General features: G+C 44.6%; 1 protein-coding gene across 1 annotated transcript in view; it reads left to right on the forward strand.

Moving 5' to 3' along the window:
* Positions 1-20631, forward strand: part of LOC147710453 (ficolin-1-like) — a 300012-nt gene that overhangs the window by 105341 nt on the left and 174040 nt on the right. Inside the window, exons 4-5 of the mRNA XM_086921140.1 lie at positions 14213-14266; positions 17630-17677. Of these exons, the coding sequence (XP_086777266.1) occupies positions 14213-14266; positions 17630-17677 (102 nt within the window). The remainder of the gene's footprint in view (positions 1-14212; positions 14267-17629; positions 17678-20631) is intronic.

Genomic DNA, 20631 nt, shown 5'->3' on the forward strand with positions numbered 1-20631 from the left:
CGTCCGCCAAAAGCCCGCTGTGCCCTTTCGAGGGGGCGCCCGTGGGGATTACCAGCCCAAGACCGGCGGGAATGGCGGCAAGCGTGGGGTTTGTTGGGGCTTCAATCGAGGCAACTGTAACAGACCGCAGGGAACATGTAGGTTCAAGCATGCGTGTGCGGGCTGTGGGAATTCCTCACACCCGGAGAGTACCTGTAGATCTAAAAACAGCGGGACGGGAGGTAAAGGAGGGTCTAAGCAGGAGTGAGGTAGGACGTTGTGACCGATTGCCTACACCCGTTGATATCATGGCTCTGACTCCTTGGTTGAACAAATACCCTGATCATGTATCCGCTGGGGTGTTGAGGAAGGGATTCTTACATGGCTTCCACATCCCGGCGGGGGATTTTCGGGAGGACTCCTTTTGTAAATACCAGTTATCGGTACAGCACAACCCAAGCGTGGCAGAGAAGAAAATTGCGAAAGAAGTCAGCTTAGGGCGGGTGGCGGGGCCTTTTCATCGCCCGCCGGTGGCGGAGTTCATATGTTCCCCGTTAGTGGTTGTCCCGAAGAAAGACCCTGGGGAGTTTAGACTTATTCATAACCTGTCTGCTCCAAGGGGTTCCTCGGTGAACGAAGCCATTGACCCAGAAGTTTGTTCAGTGCGGTACGCATCGTTCGATGATGCCGTGGCCATGTTAAATCGCCTGGGCCCCGGGGCGCTGATGGCGAAATAAGATATCGAATCGGCGTTCCGGTTGCTCCCGGTACACCCACAGGATCAGCGCTTGCTAGGTTTTGCATTTCAAGGGAGTTATTACATGGATAAATGCATGCCTATGGGTTGCTCCATTTCTTGTGCCTATTTTGAAATGTTCAGCTGTTTTTTAGAGTGGGCATTCACCGAGGCGAGAGGGCATAGGCATGTTATGCACTATCTGGACAACTTCCTGTTCTTGGGAGCAGCCGGCGATACGAAATGTGCGCAGGCGCTGCAGGACTTCTGCATCCTCATGCGGGAGTTCGGAGTCCCATTGGCACCAGGTAAGACGGTTGGACCATCTATTTCACTGGAGTTTCTGGGAATTGAGCTCGATTCTGTGGAGGGATGTTTCCGTTTACCGATGGAAAAGGTGGCCAAGTTTAGGGCTTCCTTGACGCAATGCCTGGGCAAGGAGAAAGTGACCCTGCACCAGTTACAGCAAACAGTGGGTCAGCTTAACTTTGCCTTGAGGGTGATACCAATGGCCCGCCCCTTCTCACGCTCTATTGCACAAGCTATGGTTGGTCTCAAGGAGGGACACCACCGTACGAGACTGTCGGCAGAGGTTCGCCAGGATATGTGCATTTGGTTGGCATTTCTGGCGGACTTCAACGGTCGAGTTGTGTGGAACAAGCCACCAGCGTCTTCAGATGAACTAGGTCTGTGTACTGACTCAGCTGGGAGCGTGGGATTTGGCGCCATCTTTGGTAACCGATGGTCGGCGCAAACATGGCGAACGTGGTGGCACTCCAGCGGTCTCACAGGTAACATTGGGTTCTTGGAGTTATTCCCCATTTGGGTTGCTCTGATGGCATGGCCAGACGACTTCAGGGACCGCTCAGTGGTGTTTTGGTCTGATAATATGACTGTTGTCGAGTGCATTAACCAACAGGCAGCACGCTGCAAATGGATCTTGAGATTGTTGAAGGAAGTTGTACTGCTTTGCATGAGATTGAATGTACAGTTCAGGGCGAAACATGTGCCAGGCGTACTGAATCATGCAGCTGATGCACTCTCTCGTTCACATATGCAGGCGTTCAGGGGCTATCTACCTACAGCGGACCTAGTGGCGGCACCATTCCCCGAAGCGCTATGGCTAATCGGTGCCCCGGATTACAAGACCTCGTGGCAGCAAGCTTAGCCCCCAGGACAAGGAGGGCATATGAAGGAGCGTTTAGTTCCTACTGCACATTTTTGGGTCCAACAGGGAGTCAGAGCTGGGGTCAGGAGGAATCCTTCCTGGGGTTCCTGGTAGCGCTGCACAGAGAAGGCCGATCAGCGGCAACGGCCAGTAGGCATAGGGCGGCCATTTCATTCATGGCACAGGTGCATGGCATAAAAGACCCGACGGGTTCCTTTTTGGTTAAGAAAGCCCTTTGCGGCCGGCAGCGCCTCGAGGGTCGCAAGCAAGATGCGAGGCGCCCGATTGGCTTAGACAGGTTGTCTCTACTCGTAGCAAAACTGGATGAGACGTGCTCCTCCCATTTCAAAGCAGTTCTGTTCCGGGCAGCTTTCGCATTGGCGTTCCATGGGGCTATGCGGGTGAGCGAACTGGTCGTAAGGAATAAGAAAGATGTTGAGGGAGGCTTGTGCAGGGATCACGTCCAAATTAGGGGTGATTCGATGGTGGTCTCGATAGCCAGGTCCAAGACTGACCAGGGGGCTATGGGAAATAGTGTTGTCGTGCAGCGCGCGCGAGGGTCCCCCACGTGCCCGATAAAGTGTATAGAGGAATACTTGGCACTAAGGGCGGCTACATGGGGGGGGAGTTTGCTGAGGCACAAGGATGGCACCCCACTGACGAGGTTTCAGTTCCAGAGGGTGCTAGCACTGACAATCGCTGCTGCGGGCATGGACCGTGCGATTTTGGGACCCACTCCTTTAGGATAGGGGCTGCTACTGAGGCTACAGCCAGGGGTCAGAGTGCGGAGGAAGTAAAACAGTTGGGACGTTGGTCCTCGAATTGCTTCAAAAGGTATGTGCGATTGCACATGTTGTAGAGATCAATTGACATGCACTCACGCTTCTTGTCTTTTGTTTGAATTACAGTTTCGAGAGCCTGTCACGCGGGGCGGAATTTGCAGTCGACCCAGCACCAGAAGACCAGCGGTCGAGGATCACCGTCTGGAGAGAGAGTGGTATGGGTCGTGGGCCACTCATATGTGAGGTGCGCCGGGGACGTATTCAAAGCAGGTGACGCGACTCACGCAGCTGGGGAATACGGGTACAGAGTGGCCTTCCATGGGAAGGGCGGGCTCTGTTTTGACCAATTCGAATCATTTTTTGAGGGTCTCTTAGGGCGGCAAAGGTCACCGCCATCTGTAGTCATAGTACACCTGGGGGGCAATGACTTGGTGACACTGGGTAGACGAGTGTTATTGGAACAAATTTTGTCGGCTGTTAGCTGGTTGGCTAAAAGAATCCCGGGGTGCACGATTCCCTGGTCCCACATGATTCCCAGGAAGGTATGGCGGGGGGGCCTTTCGGTGTCAGCACTGAACCAGTCGGTGAAAAGGGTTAACAATAAAATTGGTAAATTGTTTCGCTCTTCGCAGTTGCATAGCATTCCTCACGGGTGTATTCGGGGTGATCACATGTATCTGAATGATGGGGTTCACCTGTCCAGGGAGGGGAATGACTTACTCATAGGAGACTTCATAGCATGGCTAAGGGGTTTAAGGAAGCATGACCTTTAGGAGGAGTAGGGGGGGCCGGATAGTCGGTCAACTATCCGGCCTGTGGCGGTAAGGTCATGATCGGTGAGCAGTAATTTCAAGGTCCCTAGAGGGGGGCACCAACCAGAATGGATGGGAGCGCCCGGGCGGAGGCGGCCATTGGCCCCTTCCACGGGGAGGCGGCACCCACTAAGGATGGGTCGCCTAGGGGGAGACCGCCATAGGCCCCTCCCAGGGAGGAGGTGGCTAGATGCCCCTCCTACTAATTTCCCGGGGGCCGGATATCCCCGACGGCGGATAGAGAGTGTGGGGATGTGGGGGAGTCCACGCTGTCCTTCCTACAGATACCTCACACGGGAACTCGGACGACCTTTAAGATGGCGTCGAGTGGAAAGGGGGCCCCCACCACGACAAGGGAAGTTACAGTTGGCAATGAGGGTAGAGTCCTCTGCGCATGCGCCACTCACACCGTGAGGGCGAGAGTTTTGGTAGTAGGGATCTGACACCGGTTAAGACCTTGCCGTTGGCCCTTAATGCTAGGATGTACAATTTTAATTTAGAATGTATGCATCTTCAGGATGTTAGACTCGGCTAGGAAACCTTTGTATTGGAGATCTGTTAAGGTTAGCCAAAGAACATGTCTTCATCGAAATGTAATAAATGTAAAATTGTACATAATGATGAAACTTTTATTTAATGTTTTAAATTTTGTTTCATATTTTAATAAATACGGCCGGGAGGGTGACTCCCTCCCGCCTTCCAAAAGTTCAAACCTGTGTCCGACTTCTCCCATCCTTGGGGATTGTGTTGGGAGGGGGTGGCGGGCATCCCGGCCATATGGAAAGGGGCGACTACTCGGTCCCCCCGAACGTATGGTTGGGTGCCCCGATCCCCCCGGGAAACCATTTTGGGCGGGGGGCGTGGCTCGGCTGGTATGCCCGAAGCGGCGTAGCCGGGGCGCGCCTTTTCCCGCCCAAGAGGGGTTGTCCTAGACACCTACACAGAAGACCACGCCCAGTAGGCGTACCGGAGGAGGGTACACGCCCTCCCGCAGAAGAATAAATAGAGCGGGAATCCGAAGAAGCGCCCTCTTGTTCCTGTGCTCCGAAGGCTGCACCCACTCGTTGCTCGTGAGCTCTCGACGGAACAAGCAGCAATTTTGACCCACCCACCAGCCCCTTATGGCAATGTTTGGTTTAAATAAAGTTTTGCTGAGATAGGCCTTTTTTCCTTTGTAGAAAAAGTAAAGGAATGTTTAAGATAAGGATGTGACTTCTGCCTGTAGGATAATGTTTTTTCTTTGTAAGAGAGAGCAGTCGATGACACATCAAGGCTATGCCAGAATTTTTCCTTCCTTAGTAGGTAAACAACTGTCGTATTTATTTTTTGGTCGGGCAGTAAGGTCATGATCGGTGAGCAGTAATTTCAAGGTCCCTAGAGGGGGGCGCCACCCAGAATGGATGGGAGCGCCCGGGGGGAGGCGGCCATTGGCCCCTTCCACGGGGAGGCGGCACCCACTAAGGATGGGTCGCCTAGGGGGAGACGGCCATAGGCCCCTCCCAGGGGGGAGGCGGCTAGATGCCCCTCCTACTAATTTCCCGGGGGCCGGATATCCACGACAGCGGATAGAGAGTGTGGGGATGGGGGGAGTCCACGCTGTCCTTCCTACAGATACCTCACACGGGAACTCGGACGACCTTTAAGATGGCGTCGAGTGGAAAGGGGGCCCCCACCACGACAAGGGAAGTTACAGTTGGCAATGAGGGTAGAGTCCTCTGCGCATGCGCCACTCACACCGTGAGGGCGAGAGTTTTGGTAGTAGGGATCTGACAACGGTTAAGACCTTGCCGTTGGCCCTTAATGCTAGGATGTACAATTTTAATTTAGAATGTATGCATTTTCAGGATGTTAGACTCGGCTAGGAAACCTTTGTATTAGAGATCTGTTAAGGTTAGCCAAAGAACATGTCTTCATCGAAATGTAATAAATGTAAAATTGTACATAATGATGAAACTTTTATTTAATGTTTTAAATTTTGTTTCATATTTTAATAAATACGGCCGGGAGGGTGACTCCCTCCCGCCTTCCAAAAGTTCAAACCTGTGTCCGACTTCTCCCATCCTTGGGGATTGTGTTGGGAGGGGGTGGCGGGCATCCCGGCCATACTCCATTACGACATCTTCATCTTTGTTCGTTGAAAAACGTCCTTAGGTCCCAGAGTCTTCTCCTCTTGAAGTTGCTTCCCTAAATTCCGCAGCCACTCCTCCATGTCTGGGACTACCATCCTAACGCTCATACACAATGGGCCCTTCTCTACTATCTCTAGTTAACCTTGCACCTGCAAAGGAACGCACATAAATCGATTCACAGTTCCATGCTACTTGCAATTAATTTTCTAAAGCAACCTTCTAGGAAAGACATTTCCATGATTTAATGTGAAGTGAAACATTCTTAGTTCGGCCTACACAGTCTTTCTCCCCACCTGGGCCTCTGCACGTTTCGGGATATCACATTCTAACATTGGCAAACATTTTCCTGTTCATAAGGCCTTCATCATTATAATAAAAAGAATACATTTTGTAACGTAACACTTCTATGTCGTTATATGAATACAATAGTGAATTTCTAAACATGCATTTAAATACATCAATGACTATTCGAATATCCTTTAACTGAATTAATATTTCACTGCAAACAACATTTCTAAGTTAACGTGGCATTAGTTTTTTCAAAGCACTTTACCTTAGAGCTATGTAAATTCCGGCACATGGTTTCATAGCTCTGCGTCACATTTAAACATGGTTATAATCCTCTTTATATGCGGGTGCTGATTACTCATGAATATGGTGCACCCCTACAATTTCTAACACAGTTTTGCCCTCTCTCAGTCCCGTTAGGAGGTATCTGCGTGGTTTGGAGTAAAGCACTCTGTTAAAGTTCCCACCAGGAAGTATCCATATATCCATTCTATGGGAGACTAACTTTGAAATCAGTAGCCTCTCGCCTTAATCAGGAGGATTGGCATGTATGTATCTGCTCTGTACAGTAGTGCCCCGTCGGTCTTTTAGAGGCAGTGACAGCGGGACTTTAGGATCTGAAAGGTCCACTCAATGATTGAGCATGTTCTCTTGTGTGCCCTGTTGTAATTCCTCACACGTCTTGTCCTCGGAGTCAGGTTCAGTGTCTCCTTAAGAGCATGAGAAGGTAAACCATTAGGTCACATTGCACACAGCGACCTGGCCACTGTATTCGTAGAGTCTGCGATTCTATTACCAAAAAGGAAACGATTGCCAAATTCACCCTGTGCCAGAACATCAATTTGGTTTGTTGCAGTAATTGAGGGGTATCGGGGAATGATATGCATTGGTTGACCTTGCTCACCATGATGTCAAAGAACCTGCAAAAGAACCTAGAAAAGACACTTTGTGACACCTCCCCATGCCACTACTATGACCTAATGGTAACTGCCCACTGCTAAGCTGTAGGCAGCACAATGCCTGCACATGTGTTGGTATTGTGTTGCTTCTGAGTGTTGGGGCCTATAGCTGAGGTTGTAACGCAGCTATTAAATCAACTATTAACTGACTACTCAGTTTGTACCTATCAACAATTCCTCTTCTGTCTGTTCAAACAGGGTGACCCTCACCCTAATTATCCTCTCCTATCTCCTTCTTTGCCACACAGCCAAAATCCTCATAATCCTCGCCAGAATGTACAAAGCCACCATTGAAAAAGAGCATTTTGGGTGCCTTTTTTTTATAGTTTGCACCTGGTTACCATCTGATCTGAATCGATGGTAATTACTTTTCCTAAATGGACATTTTGCAACAAGTTGCAATTAGGAAATTGATTTTCAAAATGAGATTTCTACAAAGTAGAAATTGCATTTTGCACTACCGCAAATGGCTTTCGAACGTACCAAAATGGCAATTTGTATTCCTAAAGGCCCGAAATAGCGATTTTCACTGTTAAAAAAAATGCAAAATGCCTTTATACATATGGGCCTTAGTTTTTTTACTTTGTGAGAAAAGATCCTAGCAGCGTACACGTATAGACGATTTTGAATTCTATTTCATATGAAGTAAACCGTTGCTTTTTTTTTTTGTTTAAGAAATTTTTATTAAGCATTGAAAAGTAATTCAAAAAGCATGTCATGAAAAAATAGAAAAAGTACATATGAATATATTAATAAATGACATTAATCCAGAGGAATTTATATATGGAAAGAAGGGTAGAAAGAAATAGAGAAAGAAAAGAAGGAAAGCGAGGGAAAGAGGAAAGCAGAAGAGAAGGAAAGAGTAGAGGGGAGAAAGAGGAGAAAGGGTAGGTAACCAGAGGGATCATGAGGGATGAGGAGCACGCGGTAAGGGAGAAGGATTAGAGGAAAGATAGGAGGTGAAGGGAAGCCATAACAGATCAGATTTAATTTTCAGAGAAACAGAGGTGGAGGAAGCAATAGAAATTCTGTGTTCATCACAAATATAATTCCACCATGTGTGGACCGAGAGTTTTGAATTGTCTTTCCAACACGATAAAATAACTTTAAATGCAAGAGCAATAAATAGGTCTAACAATTTAGCAGAAGAGGGTGTAACAATATTAATATCTTCAGATAAAGAACCTAAAAATATTCGTAAAAAAGATAATTGGGAGGAAAGAGATAACATTTTCATACATATAGTCCAAACATCAGTCCAAAAAGATAAAACAGGGGAATATTTGTACAGTTGGTGTTGTAAAGTACCTGTAACTTTGGAACAAGACCAACATAAAGGAGAAGAGGTTGGAGAAAATTTATGAATAGTAACCGGGGTAATAACAACTCTATGATATGAAAAAAGTAAGGATTGAGTAATGCGTGCAGCAACGGAGACTTTGAAAATCCTGGACCATAAACGATCCCACATTGCAATGTCAAGGGAAACATCAAGATCGGTCTCCCAAGCAGTCTCTACTTTGGATTTAGAGCGAACAGAAGAATTTGACAGTAAAAGTGAATATACAAGAGCAGCTTTAGGGAGTTGAGTAGAAAAAAGAGGATAAAGTGGAGTGACAGGAGTGAAGGAAGAAAAAGATTCGGAGGAAGAAGGTAATGAGGATAAGTGAGATTGAATAGCAGATGTTATAATAGAATATTCAGAGAGAAATGAGGAAGGTAAATTAAACATGTTTTGTAATACTGGAAAAGAAATAAGAGAGGAATCAAGGAAAAATTGATGTACAAACAGTATATCCTTTTCTTTCCAGTGTTTAAAATAGAACGATTTACCTTTATATCTAAGAAATTTGTTATACCAAACTATGGAGGATAAAAAACATTGCAGAGGGGAGAGAGTAGAGGAAAAAACATTTTGCAACAGAGATTGGGAATACTTCAAAATGGGGTATTTGGATATAAAGGTACAATTTGACATAAAAGTAATATGCTGAAATGAGAAATCTTTTAAAAGAGAGCGTTCCAGAAGAACCCACTTAGGGACAGGAGTATCAAGGAAGTTGTAAGCCAAGGAGAAGGATTGTTTGATCAAAAAGGCAGAGGGGTATGAGCCAAAATCAGGAAACCGAACACCGCCTTCATTTTTAGGTCGGATCAACTTATGTAAACCAATGCGGGGGTGTTTATTATTCCACAAAAATTTTGTATATACAGAATTAATACGAGAAAAATAGGATTTGGGAATTTTGAAAGGGAGCATAGAAACAGTATACAACACATGTGGGGTAATCATCATTTTGATGGTGTCCAGTCTACCCCACCAGGATAGAAATAAGGGGGACCAAATTTGCAGAAGGGATTGAATTTTACTAGTCAACGAATCAAAGGTTAATTTAAGGGTATCTTTTAGAGAGGAGGAGAACCATATACCAAGATACTTAATTTTAGATGGGCACCATGCAAAATCAGTATTAGTAAACATGTATTGAAAACACAGTGAGTTAAGGGGTAGAACTTCCGTTTTGGACAAATTAAGTTTATAACCTGATATGGAGGAATACAACTGAACTTCATTTAAAAAGGGTGGAAGGGAGGATACAGGATTAGACATGTAAATGAGGACATCATCGGCATACGCTGACAATTTAGTTTCGACAGAGGAAAATTTTATACCAGTAATATCAGGGTTGGAACAAATGCGCTGTAGAAAGGGCTCAAGACATAAAATAAATAATAAAGGGGAAAGGGGACAACCTTGTCTCGTGCCTCTGGTCAAAGAAAAGAATCTGGAAAATTGGTTGTTAACAAAAATACTGGCACGAGGGGATGAATAAAGGAGCTTAACCAAGGATATAAAATTTGGGCCAAAACCAAACCAATTAAGGGTACAGAACATATATTGCCAATTAATACGGTCGAAAGCTTTTTCAGCATCCAGAGAAAGTGCTGCCAATGGGGTTTTGACATTTTTACTGTGAGCAAGAACATTGGAAAAAAGACGAGCATTATCGGCAGCGAGTCTACCCTTAACAAAACCCACCTGGTCTGTGTTGATTAAGCGAGGGATAATGGAGTCAAGGCGAGAGGCGAGGATTTTAGCAAAAATTTTACAATCATAATTAATTAGGGATATGGGGCGGTAATTTTTACATTGGGAATGATCCTTATCAGGTTTGGGGATAATTAGGATGAGAGCATCCAAAAAGGACCCAGAGGCTTTAGCCTCCAAAATAAAAGAATTAAATAACTGAATGAGTTTAGGGGCAAAAAAGGAATGGAAGGAGGAATAAAATTCAACAGGCAGACCATCAGGGCCAGGAGCTTTTGATTTTTTGAGAGAATGAATGGCCGTGGTGATTTCCTGGAGAGTAATGTCACGTTCCAAGTGAGAAAAGTCAACGGGGAGGGAAGGAGGGGAAGGAAGGCCTTCAAAAAATGTTGTTAAGTTTGCATCAGAGGGGTGTGTGTCATCTGTATATAGGGCTTGGTAATAGTTGTGAAAGACTTCAGCAATGTCTTCATCGGAGGTAACCAGTCTATTGAGAGAATCATTAAAAATTGGGCCGACAGCTTTACATTCAGACTTGATTTTTAAATAATTGGCCAACATTTTCCCTGCTTTGTTCTGGCCGCCATGAAATTTAGATTTTATTTTAAGGAGGGTGTGACAGGCTTCATTAGTGATAATTTTATTAAGTGCCGTTTTGGCAAGGATCAAGTCCTGAAGGGCAGAAGAGGATTTGGAGGTGAAATATATGGGTTCAAGAGTTTTAATCTGTTTAAGTTGATCCTCATACTTCTGCTTATTGAGCTTCTTTTTTGTAGAAACATAGGAAATTGTAAAAGCTCGAAAAGAAGCTTTAAAAGCATCCCAGGTGTTAGGAATGGAGGTGTCAGCGTGGTTATTAAAGGAAAAGTATTAATTGAAAAACTCAGTAAATTTTTTCATGAAAGTGGCATCAGATAAAAGAAAAGAATTAAATTTCCAACGACTAAATTTAGCGGGGCTGAGGGAAAGATCAAGGGTAGTATATACAGGAGCATGGTCGGAGATAAAAATAGAACCAATAACAGATTTTTGAATGGAGGGGAGAAGAGACTTACTAATCATAATATAATCAATTCTTGAACGTGTGTGATGAACATTAGAAAAGAAAGTATATTCCAATAAATCAGGGTTACACAGTTTCCATGAATCATATAAAGGATGGGAGGCAATGGCAGATTGAAAACTCTTATGAGATTTATCAGGCTGAAATTTACTCGAAGACAACCGGTCTGAAAAAGGGTCTAACCATTGGTTAAAATCACCAGCTACTATAAAATCAGGGCAATCTATAGATGCAATGAGTAGTTTGATGTCTTTCCAAAATTTGGGATCTGGGCGAACAGGGCCATATATATTCAATAAAACCATCGTCTTGTTGTGTATAACAACCTTTGCCATTGCCCAACGACCTTCATCATCATTCTGAGAGGAAATAATTTGAACATTTAAAGCTTTATGAAACAATCTAGCAACCCCTTCTTTTTTGTTAACGGCAGGAGAAAACACAATTTGACCCACCCAATGTCTCTTAAGCTTAAGCGATTCAACGTCTGAGCAATGCGTTTCCTGAAGGAAAACAACCTGTGAATGGAATTTGGTTAAGTGTGACAATACCTTCTGACGCTTGACAGGATGACCAAGACCTCGAACATTCCAAGAGACAAAATTACACATGTTGGGAGGAGGGGAGGATGGGCAACACATGGCAAGGAGATCACTAGAAAAGGGAAGACAAAAAATAACAGGTAAACAGTGGATTCGTAGGACGCTCATCTTAAGAAAGCCAACAAGAGTCAAAAAATGAGGAACCAATAATCGAACAAACAGAGAAAACAGTAGAGACCACTTAGGAAGAAGAAAGCAAAGAGAAAGAGAAGAAAGAGAAAGGTAAGAAAGATATGTAAAGACAGAAAGAGATAAAGGGAACAGATCAAGGCACGAAGGCTCGATCTGAGAATAAGAAAGTAACCAAAACATGTGAGACGAGGGTACACCAGAGAGAGGACATGACCCACGAGCACACAGGATACGGACATTAGGAAAAGGAAAAACACAAGGATGTGAGGTAAATATCTGACGAAGATAAAGAGGGAAGATACATTAAGAGAAGTGAGAAAGAATAGAATAATGGTTGTAAAAAGAGAGAACAAAGAAAGACGTAAAAGCATTAGCTAGCAGTGTCCATAGTGGAAGGAGAGACACTTAGCAGGTAGTCGCGAAGTTTCTGTGGATCATCATAGGACTTGGTGCGACCATTATGTGTGATCTTGCAGAAGCAGGGATGTAGAATTCCATATTGAATGTTGAGCTGTCTCATCATGGGACGGAGGTTCAGGAACTCTTTACGCCGAGCATTTGTAGCAGAAGATAGATCCTGGGAAATGAAAATGTTATGACCAGACCACTGGAGACGACGTTTGGCCCTGGCAGCCTTCAGTACGGCCATTAACTCGGTGAACTCCAAGAATAGCATGATGATGCCACGTGGTTTGGAGGCATTAGAATTGAGGCGGCCAAGACGGTGCGCTCGTTGGATGTTGAGAGGGTATGATGATGGTTGAAGTTCCAAAAGTTCCTGGAGAAATTTTCGAATAAAAGAGACCATGTCAGCCCCTTCCAAATTTTCCGGAACACCATAAACACGTAGGTTATTTCGTCTATTGCGATTTTCCAAATCCTCGGTGTGCAGTTTGAGCTTGTGGATCTCTTGTTCCAATAATGGAATCTTAGTTGAGAGGTCTTGGACATCGCTCACTCGCTGTTCTAAATTCAAAACTTTATTTTCCATAACCACCCAGCGCTCCTCAATCTGTTGTAGTTTAGCATTAGTAGCAGACATAAAAGGTTGAAGACCACGCACCTCTTCAAGGATGGAGTCCAGTACAGGATTAGTCGAAGAGTTAATTGGGGAGGGCGGGTCATTTTTAGGCCTTTTAGGCTTGGTTCCGGTCTGCGACAACTTTGGCGAGGTAGAGACATTCGCCATGGTTCAGGATACCAGAAGCAGGTATGTCCAATAAAATCGTAGAGTGTGAACCGGAATGGAGATGCACTATGGTGATAGGGGCACACAATGTGGCAAATATAAGGCGATGAAAAAAGAAACCGCCAAGTAACGCACTATTAGTCAGTGCGAAGACAACGAAAAGCCACACAGCACCATGAAGGAGGCATCAACCAAAGACCAGAACATGGACAAGGTGGTATCTCACAGCACTAATATGAAGTGGGAGGCTGGAGAAGTAAAAGCCGGAACACAATAAGGCTCGTATAAAATGCAGGAGGCAGATGGTCATGGGAAGCCAGGAGAGCAAGAGTCATGAAGAGATGGTGAGGCAGTCACCACATAGCCCTTATGTAGAAGTAGAAAACATTGCAGTCAGGAGATTCAAAATGGCGGCCGCTTTACCTCAGAGGAGTTGTTGCGCATTAGAGTGAAATAGGCAAAGTGCACAAAGTAGAAAGAAACTCTGAGCAGTCAGCAAAAAGAGCAGCACCATAATATTATGTCCAGAACAAGCTAATGCAGGAATGAGAGGGGGATTGAAGAAGGAGCGAAGAGAGACATTCACGTCGGCGGCAAACAAAATGGCGGCCGTTCGTGTTGAGATGTCAGAGAAAAGTTACCGTTGCAAATTTTCGGCGAAATTGCGATCGTCGAGGCTGCAAAAGCGCTCCATTGTAGACTGTCCACCTTCCGACACTGCTGTATACCAAAAAAAGCAGTCCGAAAAACGGCAAGAAGGGTCCTCACGGCATCCGCGGATCAGTCCGTAGCGGAGCTCACGGGAAAGACGTCCTCTGCAGAGGGCGCGCAAGCCACGCCCCCGAAGTAAACCATTGCTAATTGATGAAATTCTCTTGTACACACGTTACATGTGGTTGCCATATATGTATGCTTCAATTTTAGCTGGATCTAATCGCAAGATATTTTATTGTGTTATACTGCTGTATTTGTTCTTTAACCTAAACAAAGCAATAGAGGTATCAATCTGTATCACCTCTCTGTCCCCTGAGGTGCTTTTATTAATGTACTAAAATGGAAACATTCTTTAAGGTCCTCATATGTTAATAATAACCCTTGTTTATAAACCATCAGTGGGAGCTCTGGAAATAACACATGTCACTTAACTCCTGAACCTCTTTGTTTGGTGCATAAACCTACTTAGCGTTCTTACTACGAACCTGCTATCATGATTAGATAGGTGTTCAGACTGAAACGAAGTGAGAGGCTTTTTCTCCCACTCCAGTATTTTGCAAAAAATGAGCTCTGGATTATCAAGTAATATTTTCATTTTTTTTATCAACAGGAGCAAAAGGGGAACAAGGCCTTGTAGGAATACCAGGAGCCCCCGGATCTAAAGGTGAGAAACTGATCGATTCATTTATTTGATGGACAGATCTGGCACGTCATTATTTATTTTACAAAACCCTACTATAGTTTACAAAACCCTACTATATTTGTATTGACTGAATAGACGACTTGGGTGCACAAAGTGGATTGTTTTCTTGCTTTGCAAAGGACTGGGGTAAACAATAAAGTGATGGTTAGAATGTTTGAATGAATCTCAGCCACTTCAGATTAGACCAAGCCATATGGAATTCATTCTTGGTCCTGCTCAAATAGAACGAGTACTACCTGGACTGCCAAGCCAGGTCCTCTCTGAAATGGAGCACAAGCACCCCAAGACAAGTTTCAACCTAGTTGGGATGCTACAGACAAGTGCTGCTTGGTTTCAGGGGTGCAATAAGCATGGGACCCACATCGCAGCATACCTGTCGCACTTAGGGCACTGCCTTGAAGTAAGCAAAAAAGTAATGGGTGGAGTGCTTGGATTAATCTCAGTCACTGCTAATTGCTCATGTAGCATTCCAGTTAATCATTTTTTTCAACTATGCCACCTCAGATTAAACCCAGCCATGTGCAGGTTAGCCTTGATACTGCTCCTATAGGGATAGTTTAGCCTGAACTGCCAAGCCAGGTCCTTTCTGAACTGGAAAAAAAGTAACCAAGGATTGGTTTGACCCTAAGTGGGGCTCTTCAGTCAAGTGCAGCTTGGTTCCAAAGGTGCAGTGAGCATAGGCCCACAACTGTACCCGCATCTGGAAATGTCAGACATGGGTTCTGTGTTCACTGTGCCATAGGACTCAAGCTGTATCTCACTGACAAGACTTAAGTAGGTCGAAATCTCCATGAAAAGAAACCTGCCCTGGTAGTTTCGGCTGTACTGTACCTTCTGGAGTTGTACTACATCTGAATTTTACAAGCAGATTTCTGTTTAGAATGGCACAGATTGCAAAAACGATGGTCTGGAATACACCCTTGAACAATCGCCAGTAGATAAGATTGATTCAAGCTTTCCTTCTAGCACCTTGTTGTTTTTGCAGTAGATGCCCTTACAGTGACAGATATGCTTAAATGTGGGCCCCATGCTCACTGTGCTATAGGATTCAAGGTATATCTTACAAACAAAACAAAAGTAGGTCAAACTGGTCTGGGGTTGTTTGTGATCCCATCTGGAGGGGACCTGGCCTGACAGATCGGGGCAGAACGGTATCTGTTGGGGCAGAACCAATACTGATTTGCATAAGGTAGGTATCTGTCTGGCATGGCTCAGTGGGTGAAACCTCTGGCCTGGAATGCAGAATGTGAGATTGCCAGTCGCTGATATTAATTCAATCACTCCTTCCATCATCTTGTTGTTTTTGCAGTAGATGCCATATGTGCGATGGGTATGACCAGGCGTGGGTCTTGTGCTGGCTGTGCCATAGGACTCAAGCTAAACCACACTGTCAGGACCTAAGTAGGTCAAAACTGGTGTCGAGTTTGCTTGCATTCCCATCTGGACAGGACCTGGCCTGGCAGATCCGGCGGGTCTGTCCCTATTGAAATAGGGCCAAGACTGATTTGCATAGGCTGGATCTCTGTCTATAGGGGACATTAGGCTAAAAACAATGGTCTGGAATGTAATGTAACATAAGGAAGATTTCTAAAGTGCCAATAATACTCAAGAAATCAGCTTTGAGACACTAGGACCTGATAACTGAACAAAACCCCGAAAGTGAAGGCGATGCAACTAGCCAAGTTTTTAATTCTTTCAGGAATGTTAATCAGTTGGAGATGACTCTCAATCTTGGTGGTTGTTGGTTCTACATATTATCTCCCAGGACAGCAAAAGAACAGACTCGTCTCTCATTTAAACAATATTTAAGAAGGAGCAGGAAACCACAGTTGAAGAATCTGTGTTCTTGGGAGGGAATAAGTAGTGAATACATTTTGGAGCCTACATGGAGATGTTTTGTGAAAAGCTCAGTAACCAAGCGATAATGTATTAAATTGTATTCTCCAATGGAAGCCAGTGAAAGTCCTTAAGTTTGGAGGAGATTAAATGTTTTAGGGAGGTGGAGTTTGAGCTAACTGCAGTTTCCTAAAGAGATTGAAAGGGAGACCGAAATAAAGAGTTTTTAGAAAAGTCTAATCGTGAAGTGATGATTGTGTGTACCACAATTTTCCTAGCAATCTATGGGAGAGACCTAACCACTTTCGTTAGAGCTTTTATCATGCTGAAACAAGATGCAGTAGCTGTGATAATTTGATGCTTGAAGGTTAACCGATTGTCAAATGTCTCTTCAAAGTTTTTGTCTGAATCAGACTAAGTGGGGGTGGACCAAGCTTAGTAGGCAACCAATTTGTGGTCCTTTGGTCCATAGTTGTTGAGTTTTCCCTATCATATTTATTCCCGCGTTCTCTAAATTACGTTATGGGCAATAGTCGTTCACCCAAGAGCAGACTAAGACTAGCCATTGCTTAAACCTATCCTGACAAGGTGTCAGCTCACTGGAAAGGGACATGATGAGCTAAGTGTTGACTGCTTAAGACAAAACTTGGAAACCAAAACTGCAGATCATGGCAGCACAAGGGATCACCTAGATATTAAAGAGTGGAGGGCTCAAGGACGATTATAGAGAGGAACTGCAAATGTTTGTCAATGTCTCATCAGAGATACATTTTCCACAAAGTTGATGACAGGCCGCATATTCACTCCTCCAAGAGATCAATGAACTGTGTCCTTAATGACTTTCCCTACATTACAGTACAATCTACATCAGAACTAATTCCACCACGTTCGACACTAATACCTTTTAATATTATTGCGTGAAAAACATGAACATTATTCGCTGTAATGTGCAGTAGAAGATGAATCCTTGCCCATGATCACTAACATGCCTTCCAAAGCTCTGCATCTCTTCAGGAAACGGTTGCTGGCAGGTGGTACAATCAGCATCCTGTGTTGTGGGTATGCATATGTGCCCATTCTGACTTTATCTTAGCTTTTGAAGTAAATTGAGACAGAGAAAATGAATGACATCGCAGCGACCAGGGACAAAAACACCTGGTGCCTTCAAGACCCTTCATCCTGCAGAGACATTCATCTACTAACCTGCTCTTCGGTCCTCATATAGTGAATCATCCTGAATAAATGTTTGTCTGCATGCAGCCGTCACATAGACCATCCTACAATTTGCATATTTGAGGTTTGATGAGTCTGGAACAAGATAATGTTGCTTTAAAAAAAAACAGGTCTGCACTGGAATGTGTTGAGGAGGAAAGTGGACACAGTCTATTAGCAGTCAAAGTTTGATGTTACTCTTTCTTGCTTTATCTATATGAACATCATAGCTCCTTTCATCGCAGTGTGCCATCTGAATGTTTCTTTGTTTTTCAGGAGACAAAGGAGATTTAGGACTTCCTGGAGGACCTGTAGGAGAAACAGGTAAATTGGAAACTGGTTTATTTTGTTTCTATCCTGTCACACTCTGTCCCCTGAGTCTTCTTCAGGGCAATTCTGCTGGTATCAACACCTCATGCAGTACAGAAAGAGAACAGCTGAGAGTTCAGGGATCTCCCACATTGTTCTGCCATTGTCAATACACGGTTCGATAAATGTGAGTCTTTAACCGTTTTCAGGGGTTTGAAGCATTTGTTTTGAAGTGTAGGTTCTGGAGTAAAGTACTAATTATCTGCAAGCATCGACCAAAGATACGTCACCCTCAGAAACATTCACAGATCAATAAAAGGATTGTCAGTTTCATTTGGAAGGAGATTGGATATGTCTGGCAGATTGACAAGGATGGAAAAACTGAAAGTCGTAATCTGGAGTTGAGTTTTTTAGAAGGTTGTGTAGTAGCCATATGCATTTGAAGTCAGATCATGTTAGTGGTACCTGCAGACAACTTTAGGGAAGTGCTGATGTGCTAACTGCATGTTGGTTGAAATGGATTGGGCAGCATACTTTTGGACTTGTTGAAATATGTTCCCTGGGAGATCCAATCAGGTTACTTTTCATTGGCAAAGCCGGCACTTTACAAGTACAAGGATCAAGGCACTCATTACATTAGAAACAAGCATTTACAATGCAATGGGTCTCGCAGCTTTAAAGTTTGAGTTACTGGCATTCTAAATGACAATGCTTTGCATGAATTTCTTTTTTTAATTTGCAATTATGCAAGATTAAATATTAGGGCCATGCTCAAAGCGTGGGGTTAAGAGGAGGGTTGGGTTTTTCACGTTATTTCTAAGAAACAATGTTGATTGATAAAACTGAAGTATTTTCGTGGGTATGACCGAATACAAGTTTTCAAAGAAATGTTTCAACCCCCCCTTTCACGGAATCGTCAGTTTCAATGTAATGTAAAGCAAATCGCACTTCAGATTGTGTTCAACGCAAACATTTTACTAGCACTGTAGTCGTCATACATGCACCGAGAAGAAACAGATCTAATAATTCACAGTCCTTAAAACACAAAAAATAAATATATGCCACCATAAACTGGAATACCTGGATACATGTAATGCAAGAAGCCCCCCGTATATTTATGATAAACGTTATCCAACAGATATTCGGCTATCACTAGTGACACAACTGTGATTTAAGCCATAATCTACCCAAAACGATCTCAATGAGAAAGCAGCTGAAGTAGAAAACATGAGTCCTTCGCACACGACCAGCTGAGCCCACAGCCATAACGAAGTAGCAACCAAAAAAAAAACCTATCAATATTCTGAAATTCAGAGAAAATACACAGACAGAAGAAGCCAAGCATTTGTCATTTTTATATTGGACAGGTGCACCAACGCATAGTTGAGCACTTTACCGATTTAAAAGCCATACAAGGAATATTAGTTTCATAACCTCGAACAGCACCGTGTAATGGCTTGGGAGATAGGGCAGGCATAAAACGTAATCAGCTGACTACCTTGGGATGCATAGCTAACATTAACCTGCTGTGGATCAGAACTGATAAAACAGATATTAGACTGATTATCATCGGTTTAGTACAAACCATGAAAGAAAAGGTATTAAAAATGCGCAGTGGTGTTGCCAGCAGCAGAAGACACTTTGCAAAGGTTGACTGTTCAACTTTCAGTGGCGTGTTGCTGTTTTTCTGAATCAAACGAGTACTTACAAGGTGAAACTCTTCTCCTGACAGTGTTAATGTGTTAAAAAAAACTAAATAATGAACAGATACTATTACGAAATGTGACACATTATGCCACATAAATAGATTTTTCTTGATACATAAATTAGTCAAATTTGCAATGCAATAGTATTGCCGCTCCCCTGGACGGGAGCTCACCCCGTGAAAAAGAAGGAATCGCTGCAGCCGCCCGGGCGGAAGTCAGGCAAGCCGGGGGCGGGACGACAAGACAAACCGGAAGCCCAGGCGGGAGCCTACCCCGCACTGGGACGTGTGGGCAGGAGGAGAAGGGCGGCCGGCGCTAGCGGGGCTCCCGTGAGGTGAGAGCCCCGCACCGAAGAAAGAGACCGCGCCGCCTGCAAAGAGCCCCGCCTGGAAAGCCGGAGACGAGTACCGGTGACTGGGGGCCTTCTTCCTTTGCTGAGCTGCGAGGGCTCCGGGGGTCATTCTGAAGATATCGAGCCCCCCGTGAGGGACTCCAACGGTAGTGCCGCCAGTAGTTTCAGGCCCACGAGGAGGGGGGAGGGGGGGCTCTCCATGTATGTATGTGTGTGTGCATGCGTGTGTGTGTGTGTGTGTGTGCTAGTGCGGCGGGGGAGGTTCTCTGTGTGTGTGTGCGTGCGTGTGTGTCTGCTTACAAGGAGCCAAGGGAGACAGGAGATTGTGAACGCGCGCGCGACCTGATCCGATTCCGCAAGGTTGCGCGTGCACATCACTTGTCTCCTGTCTCCCTTGGCTCGATGTAAGCAGAAATGATTGTAAAAGAGTCTCACAGCAATGATCACTTTGTGATCCGTTCGCAGGTGCGAGACCTAAAGAACAGTATGAGCTGAAAAAGGTGAGAGAAGCATGACTTAACAGTAGAGGTTTCATGCAGTCACTAGTGACAAGTACTTTATCCACCAGCAAGAGCACTGGGTTGTAAACTAGTAATTGCCCATGGCCATGGTGACCTTCTACAAACATCTCTCATTGGCTTATCATATATCTGAATACCACAGAATCCGCAGGTCTCTGAAAATATTATATCTAAATATAAATAAACAAGCTCAACTCAACAGGACGCACAACTTTAAGAGGAAGGAAACCCAGCACCCACTGAGGTGGCATGCTTCAGCATTTGGGATCTCCTCTTGGCTGCAACATAGTGCAGCCAAGGAGCTACAACTCCTTGCTAGTGTAAAGGAGGAGCTCTCGGATGTCTTAATGTAATCCTGAGGGCTTCATCTCCTAAGATCAATGAAGCAAG

The sequence above is a fragment of the Lissotriton vulgaris genome, chromosome 5, assembly GCF_964263255.1.
Source record: "Lissotriton vulgaris chromosome 5, aLisVul1.2, whole genome shotgun sequence".
In the NCBI taxonomy this organism is placed as follows: Eukaryota; Metazoa; Chordata; class Amphibia; order Caudata; family Salamandridae; genus Lissotriton; species Lissotriton vulgaris.